The sequence below is a fragment of the Gobius niger genome (genome assembly GCF_951799975.1).
Source record: "Gobius niger genome assembly, chromosome: 21".
Lineage (NCBI taxonomy): Eukaryota > Metazoa > Chordata > Actinopteri > Gobiiformes > Gobiidae > Gobius > Gobius niger.
In genome coordinates, this window is record NC_136872.1 from 18,114,920 (window position 1) to 18,125,473 (window position 10,554).

The window sequence follows — 10,554 nt, forward strand, 5'->3', positions numbered from 1 at the left end:
CACTGTGTACGTGTCACTAATGGGATTACAAACAGCAGCAGGAGCACAGCCTGAAGATTAAACCTGTCTCTACAGAACATTCAACAGAGTGTGAAAAAATCTATTTGAAAACTGAAAGCTGGGGCTGCACGATACGAGGAAATAATGCAATGATCAATAACAAGCTGGAATATTGGAGTAAACCATTTCAACAAACTACATTACGTTAATATTATAAAGAACAAAATAATAATGATTTAATTTCAAGTATCTTTGGTTACTTTTTAAACAAAAGGTCCAACAATATTCTTCAAGTGAAGGCGATTTGAGCACTGGAGTGATCAAAGGAGTCAAGAAGAAAGAGGAGAACTTAAATATACTACTAAACCAATCTATTTGGAATATAAAGCCACACTGCGGAACATTCCAGGTGAAACTATATGTTGTCACTTCTTGAGCCCTGATATAAAATGCAGATAAATAAAAGGACTTTGCTTCAGCTACTGACAATTTTTAGTTTAAAAACGAAGTAGAAACATGTTGTGGGACCTATGCTGCGTTCCATTTGTCCTCGCGGTGGGAACTCGTGGCTCGTTTTCTCCGAGTTTCAGTTTTCCAGTTGTCAAGTGGGAAATTTGAATGAAACATCTACACTTAATAAGCTACAAAGGCCGTAAAAATCAAATAGAAATTTAAAAAACCCAAACAGTGTGGTAATAATTTCGTATTTATCATTTAGAGAGCGCAGTTGGTGATTCTTGTAATAGGCCCGTGGTGAACGTTAGGAATATTAGCATCGCAAAGCAAACAGTGAATTTTATAACCAGCTTTTAGTTGCTGCCAACAACAACAACGGGGTTTGTGAGGATCGTCCGACTAGCCCAGTGGGAAATCTTACATCCAGTTGAAATTTCCCACTTGGAAGTCGGAAATGGATTCTGAAAAGTCTCCTGGACTAGCTTACTTGCTAACTGTTAGGATTGAGATAAAATTTTAGATAAAACTTTCATTTGCTGCCCTGAAAGTTGTTCCTCCTGCTGTTGCACCTAAATACACAACAGGGTGACATTTAAAGTTGTAACTTGTTAACACTCACGATCAGTGGTCGACCGATATGAGTTTTTCGAAGGCCATTTTTGGGTGATTTTTATTGGCCGTGGTGGTTGGCTGCTCATCCCTGGTTCCGATTGGTGAACACCTGGCCCCAGTCAACCACCTGGGGCAGCCACACCTATAAAAGGCCACACTGGGGGCCTTTCCGAAACCGATCCCTCCTCCCTCACCCTACTCCCTAACACTCAATTTTGCTCGTGCCCGCGGAGTGGAGTTCTGTCCGAAACGGAGCGCTCAGTGAGGGGAAGTGGGTGAAAAGCTCCTTCACAGAGAGTCAGTATTGATGCAGACTTAAAGCGCATGAAGTGCACATGACACATTAGACACAGTTTTTGCTAAAACATAGTTAACATAATTATATTTAAGATTTTGCTAAAGATTGTACCCAGCTTTCTTTTTGTGATGTTTATAGTTTCACTTCTTTATTGGACACTGACCGGAAGTGACATCGAAGAAGGTAAACAATTTTTAACTGTTGCTATGCCGACCATGTTAAGTCAATGGGAAATGGGTCAGCCGATTAAAAATAAAGAAAACATTTCTGCCCAGCATTTCCTCATTGCTGCTTCACTGAAATAAAATGATGGAACTGATGAACTTGCAACTAAATAAGTCAGATTTTCTGAAGCATTAAAACCTGTCATATGCACTTTAACAGGTGTGTGTTACACCGGAGAGCAGTCCCACGAGCAACACGCACCAAACAACCCGAGTTCCGCGTTCCACAACTTTATCGTCATATAGACATTTATTAATGAAAAAGAAAGCGACAGTGAGATATGATTCTTCTGGGAGAGGAAAAGTTCTCCCTTGTGAGTTTGAAGAAGCCAAATTATATAATGTAAATACAACATATCTGAATCTGAATTACTTTGTTAACTCAAAAGGGAACTTTTTTTTTTTTTTTCATTTAAAAGGATGATCAGTTGAACTTGTGATTTCTCCAACATTATGGGCTGTGAAGTTCATGGGGGCGAGGGTGAGTGCGAAAGTCACAGCTCGAATTTCTCTGACGAGTGAACCTCTGAAGGTGCCCTCACTGAGGCCTGAGTGGAAGGGTGTAGGGGAAGGGAGGAGGGAAAGGCCCTGGGACATTCAGGGCTGCTGGTCTTTGTGGCCAGAACGCCATTTTGTCTGTGTTCCTTGGTGTCCGTCATGACTGTGCATTTTCTAGGAACACTCGGCTTTAGTTATGTTAGTTATGTGTCTCTTTTTAGTTGTTTTTTGTTATTTGGCCTACTGTGACTACCTCCCTTACCTTAGCCAAGCTGGGTTGTAACATTAGGTTCAGTGAAACTTGTACTGTGTTGGTTGCCGATGTTTCTCTCCCCTGAGGCCTAGGAAGTTGGAAGACTGACTCGTTTTAAAGCCCTGACTTGGCTCTTTTCAATGCAAAAAGTCTTGATATCGGCTCTAGATTGGTCGGTAGCCGATATTGTAAAATCGGCCTGATATATCGTGAGTGGTAGTCTGGTTTAAGATGAATATTCTTTCCTCTGTAATGTCACTGATGATGTAGGCGGGAAAACGGTCTATTACCCGTCTTAAAGCGTGCCTTACCATGTTCCGTGTAGCTGTGGTCGGGCGTCTCCGTGCCCCCGTGTCCGGTCATCTCGCTGCGGCTCACGCTCTCCCGCGACCCGAACCGGACTTTCCCGCCTCCGCTGGACCGGGAGCTGATGTCGGGGGACGTGTCGGAGACGCCCGGCAGGTCCTCCGCTTTGGTCGGCGTCACCGTGAACCGCACCGAGGACGCCATGTTTACCGCGGCGACGGCAGCGGAGGAGGGGGGCGGGGAGGGCGGAGGGGAGGGCTGGTCCTCCGCTGAAGAAGCCAGGGTTGAAGTCGGGGGGGGGGTTTCTTTTTTAGCTCAAGACGGAGGGGACGACAAAATGGCGGGTTTGTGTCTCACTGAAATGCTCCATGGAGTCCACACAGGCTGCACTGTGTCATAAGGGTTTTGTAGTTCTTGAGCACATTTTATCGGTTCAACGTGCGAAAACAGCATGCAGCTTCAGGTCTCGGCGCTCGTAGGTCCTCAGGTCGAAAGAACTAATTTAAATCCACAGCCAGGATCTTGAGGCCTATTGGGAATAAAGAAGAAGATGAGAAAGCATAAACAAACGTGAATGGTTTCATGATGCAGCGTGTTGATAGGGTGGATTGCTGTAACAGTGTACGTTCTACAAAAAAAATAACACTAATATGGAACTAAATAGGGCTCCAAGGTTTATAGGTATCAAATTACAATCGATACTGCAATAACTCAAGAAGCTGAGTTTTTTTTCCTTCTTCTGTGTCTGGCATTTGAGTGATGGATGTTCACCAGCATTGTGGAGCCTTGTGATCAGAGGTTCAACCAAAACAGATAAAAGTTTGTCTGAGTTTCCATAAAGTGTTTAGAGATACCCTCTGTAGATACAGATGGCATCTCTGGAATCACCCACATATGATCATGTTTGAAACAGTTTAGGGGGAAAACAATTTGAAGAAAAATCCAAACTTTCTTTAATCAAAAAATACTTAACATAACAGATGCTGAATTAAGAATTTAGTTTTCTACTAAATGAAGATACAAAGACTTGGCGAGGAGCAAAGCCCATAAATACATGAATAACAGAGAATGCTAACATGATGCTTCATGTTAGCATCGTGCTAATGCTAACCGTTAGCTAGTGCTAGCTACGACTGCCGTTTTTACGCTTCTACTGAACAATCTGCTGTGAATAAATATCCATATGGGCCCAATTTACACTTGACTTTATTTGTATGTGATAAATGAGTTCATATTCCACCAGAAAATGGCTAAAAAGAGTGAAAAACTGTGTTTCCTAAAAGATTCTATTTTCCCCCTCGGCGAAGCCACGCCCCCTTCTATGACGCGATGCCGTCTGTATCTATCCCGGACTTGGCTTTCCCCCCAGAGGTACTTTGAAAGTAAATATTTTTGTAGGTAAATTATTGTGTATTGTTTTAATTAGGCGTGTCATAACAAAATTTGAAGCTCGACAGGAAAATATAATGAAAAACGATATTATTGAAGACCATTTGATGCCACTGAAACCATTTTAATTTTTTTTTCAAAATGTCAGTCATTCAATGTCAGTCATTCCTTGTTCTAAAACATAGTCTTTGCAACCATTGTTTTGAGATGTGCGTACAGCACTTTGGCCAACTGCAAAGTTTTTTAAATTGCATTGTAAATAAAGTTGGTATAGTATGGTATATATTATTATTATTGTTAATACTGAGCCAAAAATGATCTGTCATTTATTAGTTGACATAGTAATTATCGTGACAGGCCTAGTTCTAATGTGGGGCCATTTGAGCAAGAAAAAGTAGTTTGACTTGACTTCCTTCACTCATCATTTTAACAGTTTATGGATTTAAATGTATCAGCAATAAGATTTTATATGGAAATTGTGTAACCCTAGAATTAAACAAGAAAAATTATGAAATGACAATATTATTAAATTGGTTCTAGGCTGCATCTGTAAAAAGTGTGTGAAGCCAGATGGAGACCCGAGTGATTTTGCGACATGTGGCTTCTTATGAGAAGGATATTGTGTCACCAAATATTGCAAAAACTGAACATTTGGCTGTTTTCCCATTAACTTCTCAACTCTGGCTTTTATGCAGCATTTCTAATCTGCTTTGTTTTGACCAGCATTCCTCACATGACGCCATCTCAGCATTCTTATATTGCACAACAAATTGATTGAGCGTCAGTCACGTTTTGCTCGTCTCAGTTTAAAAGTCGGAGCGTTTACATCTCTGTACACACAGCTTTTCTTTGCTTGAAAATCCTTAATAGACAATATTCTTCAAGAGTGCACTCCGGCTTCGATAATAGTAATGAAAAAGGTAAATCAGTTTCCCACGCATACATTTATGAGCTGGTTTCTGTGGTCCACTGTTGAGCTCTTTGTATAAAGTCCTGTTCCTCAGTCAACACAGACGAGCTCAAACAGGTAATTTTCACCGCCATAACCACACAGACATGAGTGCATGATAATAGGCATGACAACCGCAGTCTTTGACCAAACAAGTTTTTACATGAGGGTTTCATTGTGACATAAGCCAGTCTCATCCACAGATTATCCCAGACATGAATGAACTCTCAAACAAGTAAGAAGTCGCTTTTCTCAATAATGTAGAAGCACATTTTTCTGTTTTGCATGACTCAGAAAGTTTGATAAAATTACGCTGCAGTTAAAGTCGAGGACAAAAAAAAAGTGCCATGTGACGTCTCTAGTACAGACACAACAAGTGAAGCTGCTTTTCATCACGCTACCGTAGTTTACTCAACAGGTTTTGAGGGGGACACCATCTGCTTGGCCGCCGCAGAAGTGTTGTTTTACCTCAGTTCATAATTTAATAATTAAAGGAGAGCGGTTTGAGCCGGTTGCGCCGGTGGCTGCCGGCTCCTCGCTGACTGCAGCAGACTTTGTTTCATAACATCCATCTGCAGTCCAGCGCCGCACGGACAGGTGACCGGGCATGGACTGGACAAGGACAAGGGTTACAGTACGATGCCAATGATCTATGTCAGGGGGAGGGAACGTCAGGCCCGGGAGCCAAATCTGTCCCTCCAGCACAGAACCTCTGGCCCCCAAGATGATTTTGAGAAACTTTATTACACAAATCAGAGAGTACTTTAATATTTTTAGTTGAAAGGGAGAAATATTGTCAATACCACCAACTAGGTCATATATTGTGTCCAACACTGGCCTTTGTAGGAAGTGCACTGGAAAAAGAAGAATTTTATGGAATAAATGACTTGAAATAGGAGATTTAATCTTAAATCTGAATTTAGATCAAATAAAACCTCTTATTGCCAATGGAACAAGCAATTATTTTCTTAATTCTGATTATTTTGTATCATTTTAAGAGTAAAATGCATCCTTTTTAAAAGTGTAAGTTCATTTGTCTCATTTGAAGTGGGTTTTGTGCTTGTTGCAAAGGTGCATTTGTTTCTGATCTGGGATTAGTTCAAACCGACTCATCAACATAAAACTTTGATTCAAACAATTTAGGGCTGTATCGATATTTAAGATATATCGATATATTTTTAAATGAGATTTGGAATTAGACCATATCGTGTATATCGGGATATTCCAAATTCAGATAAGCTATCAAGTTAACAAAAAGAAATATCGGGATATATATCGTATATCGATATTCACCCTAAATATATACGACTTTTGGTCCATATCGTCCTGCCCTAATAGGATTTCATTTATCTCTTTAAAGATGGTCATTTTTCCAGTGTTTTACTTTGGGCTAAAATCAGCAGCTTCGGCCCTCAGTCTTTTTACAATTAAGAAAATCGTCCCAGCGCTCAGAAAACTTGCCTTCCCCTGATCTGTGTGATGTCTTGGCCTGTTATAGTCACCTGGATACAACATTTATCAAAGGGCAGTATCACTCATTCAAGCCCTCTTCCATAAACACTGTAGTGACCAGAGTTGGGTTTCATTAATACACTTATCTCTAGCCAAATTAACAGCTCAAGTAATGAATAACTTGTGGGGCAAACCGAGCAAGACAAAGCAAGAGAGCATGACTGGCAAAACTTTCATTTCTAGTTGGGTTGTGGCAAAACACCTGATTTTTTTGGTAACCTCTGACTGGGGAAAACGCTGTAGCAGGATAGTTTTCTAACATTCTTCTAAAAGTGACCCTGAAAAGTGACCCTGCCAGTTGTGAAATGTGCCCATAAACATCCCCCTGTGAAGAATTGTGATGCTAGAAATATGTTGGGAAGATTACGGATGAGTTTCTACCTCAACCAACATTTTAATTTAGTGGTTTCCCCTTTCATTCTTTGAAATGAAAAAAATCAGGTATAGGGCCTTTAATCACACTTGTGGAATTTGATTAATCGCAGTTAATTTTTCTCTAATTATATTCATTATTATACGTGTCCAACATAAAAGACTCATTTATTGCACATTTCATGAACCAAATGTTCACAGTTTAATAATTATGGGATTATAGATACAGTATAAGCGGGATCTCCTCAGCTCTTTCTTGGTCGTTCGCCCAAGGCTTGATAAGTAACATTTAGATACATTTTCTTTGGTACTGAACATTTTGGACAGAATCTGCAAACTTTTAGATTCATACAGTAGAGTAAAAGGACAAAATTCCAATCATTTTTGTTGATAGAGGATAATTAGACAAGTCTTTTTGATGCATAAGTAGCTCTTTGTCGCTTTTGTTTCAAAAAAGTACCACATCGAGTGAAAAGATTGGAGACTCTTGGCTTACAGTATGTAGTAAATACTAGGACTGGGACTGGACTATACGATATATATCCCGATATTTTTTCACCAGAGTGAGAGCTGTGAAATGAAATGTTAAGTAAAAAACAAATACGAGTAGTTTTATTGAAAACTCTCTATGAAACACTGTAAAACAAAGCTCCGTAAGGTGCACATTTAAATAAAAAGAAACATCTCAAATAAAATAGCCTAGGGCAGCATTTATATAAGAGATAACAATATTAATTGCTCAGTTTAAGAATCACCTTGAGATTACGCGTTTCTTTTTGTTAAGCTTATCTCAATTTGAAATATTGCGATTACCCGATATGGTCTAATTCCAAATCTCATTCAAAAATATATCGATATATCTTAAATATCAATATATCGCCGACGCCCAGCCCTAGTATATACTATGGCTGGGCCGATCCGATACATATCACGATGCCCAGGGGCCGATCCGATACATATTGCGATATAGTAAGTAAATGTTTAACTTAAAATGTGTAAAAAGTCATGTGTCTAAAGTTCTAAAGCAAACGCCATTTAACATTTACTGAAGTGTTAAGATTGAAAAGTGCATTAACACAAAAAGTAACAAGTGCTGTGTAAGTGTTCCTGGACAACAGCGTGAGTGTGTGATAAAAATGCCTCCAAACACAAGTGTTGAAAGTATTGCAATACTAGACACTTGGTATTGCGATCCAAGTCCGATCGTATATTTTGTCCCAGCCCTAGTATATACAGGGGCGGACTGGCCATATGTCCATTCTGGAGGAGCACAGAAGGGCCACTGGCTCTAGGGCCACCGGTCCCGCCTCAACCAAGCTTTACCCAAATCTAAAAGCTAAAAAGAAAAACATCAAAATAGCGAGAGAAAGAGGATGAAAAGTCAACAAAAACATGATAAAAACACGGACAAAAAATAACAAAAATGTGGCGACGTGTAGGTCTTCGCTTTCAAATGAGGCGTTACATTGTCGCTCTCCAGTCGAAAAGCTTTTAGATTTGGGTAAAGCCCAGTATTAAAAAAAAACATGAATCTAAAAGGAATTCCGTGGAGTATGGTGAACCACAAGGTTACATTTTGGGACCAATATTATTTATTATTTATATTAATGATTTTGCTTCTGTTTCTACGACCACCTTTCGCGTTCTTTTTGCTGATGATACCAATCAAAATAATAATTATTAAAAAAAGCCGAACTGGGGAAAAAGCACTCGTTAATGTTAAGGCGGGTGGTAAAAGGTTAAAATATGTCAGAGTCCAGGGCTGTTTTTCAGTCCCAGTCCGCCCCTGAGTATATATGTGTGTGCTCAGATACAAAAGTGTGTTTGGTCTAAATATATGATCAGATGAATCGCGATAAATGATGTTTTTGCTTAATCCGATTAATTTCGACAGCCCTATAGAAAACACAATCCGTTATCGGCCTGTAAACAATGCTGCAGCTAAGTAGAACTGCAATTCCACATGCGTGCCAAGAATGGTGTTTGCCTGCATCAAATTTCGGAAGCAAATCCTCCTGTACCTCATGGCAAAAACATGGAAATTACAAACACCATCAGCGGCGGCGGCGGTGGCAGTCAGACCCGCCCACTGCGCTCCACGTTTACGCACCTGCTACAATTGACAAAGCCGATGCGATTACAGCATTTTAATTAACTGCAACACTCCCTAATTGCTCCCGGTCTGTGTTCAATTAAGTCTACTCCAGATGACAGCGGCGGCCCTGGTCATAAACGCCACTGTCTGCCCCGTCACAGAAGCGAATTCAGCAGCACGCCATGGTAATTCTGGCTTAAACCGGTCCGTACACACCTCAGGAACAATATATTAAATAAAAGGCCAGTGTTAGAGCAAAGAAATAACCCTCAATTTTCCATTTAGTATGTTAGCACTGCGAAACGAAACCTCACCTTAGCTTATTTGAAGTTTTACGCACGTGAAACCGGGCGATTTCCCTAAACGCGCGCATTTGAATCGGGATGGCGCACGACTGATTGACTTGGTAATGGTTAAGTGGGGTTTGAGGACGATAAAAACGCGATGCTCGGGCGTGTTAGAAGCAAAGCGTCGTCACTCCGGCAGCTGAGGGATAACAGGCAATGCCCCCGTGCGTGAGTGGTCGCGTTACGGCTAGCCCAACGGTTAGCATTAGCAACGGCAATGAAATAGAAACTGTCAACTCTCCGCTGCGTTCCTCAGTGACAGCCGCAGAAACCATCGCTCTGAGGGCATGGAATTATAGGAAACACGTAAAAAAAAATACCAACCTGGTTATACAAGTCCGTTAAAAAAGAATGAGTGCCTTAAATGTCCGCGTTCAGGTGTGTATAACACGGCTTGGCTCCGGTCCCGAGGTTTTCACGGCACTTTTTGTCCAGAGAAAGAGACCCAACAAAAACATGCGAGAGAAGAGCGTCAAGCAGGTCCGTCGCATCGGTGGACTGCGCATGCGCAAAGGCGAAACCGGAGCTGGGAAATGTAGTCCGTGGTAAATACAAATAAATCGCGAATAATAAAAAAAAGATGTTACGTTATTCTTAGTTAAAGCCACACCGCGTAAAAATAAAATGGAAATACAAGCATTTATTTTATAGCAGAAAAAAAAACTCATAAATGTACAAACAGATATGTGCTTTTGCTGTGAGCGGCTTAGCTCTACTAAGACATGACTGTAACGTTACTAGGAGTGGGTACGTCTCCAGCTCGTCTCAGTGGAGATGTAAACTAAAGTCAGTGGAATTTTAGATTTAATCAGGTTAGATCCTCATCTAAATCCATTACCCACTGCAGTAATATAACTTTCTGTGTAGGAGCGTGTTGTGTGGATGGCAACAGTATAGTCCAAAATGTTGCGCAGTGTGCCTTTAAGCCCGAATGCATTCTATCTAAACAAAAAATATATTGTCTTTTGATTGGCAAAAGAAGGATTGACGGAATAAAATTAAAAGGTTTATGATTGAACAGCACGATGGTTAAAACTTATATGTAGTAGTAGTAGTAGTAGTAGTAGTAGAAGTAGTAGTATTGTCTTTATTTCGGACACGTGCATAATGGTCCATATTAAAAGAAAAGTCGCACATAAAAGCAATACTAGAAGAATATAGTATTACTAGTCGTTGACATACATTCACTCTGAATGAGACGTTTGGTTTGATCCCAATTACACTGTCCAACAAATATTCTAAA

The 10,554-nt window shown here is 40.4% G+C and overlaps 1 protein-coding gene across 3 annotated transcripts in view; it reads right to left on the reverse strand.

The window, feature by feature from the left end:
- The window catches only part of slc12a6 (solute carrier family 12 member 6), a 41,028-nt gene extending 37,852 nt beyond the window's left edge, over positions 1-3,176 (reverse strand). For all 3 annotated transcript variants that reach the window (XM_079579872.1, XM_079579871.1, XM_079579873.1), the window contains exon 1: positions 2,653-3,176. In XM_079579872.1, coding sequence (XP_079435998.1) covers positions 2,653-2,851 — 199 coding nt within the window. In that variant the 5' untranslated portion in view covers positions 2,852-3,176. The remainder of the gene's footprint in view (positions 1-2,652) is intronic.
- Between the last annotated feature and the right edge of the window lie 7,378 nt (positions 3,177-10,554).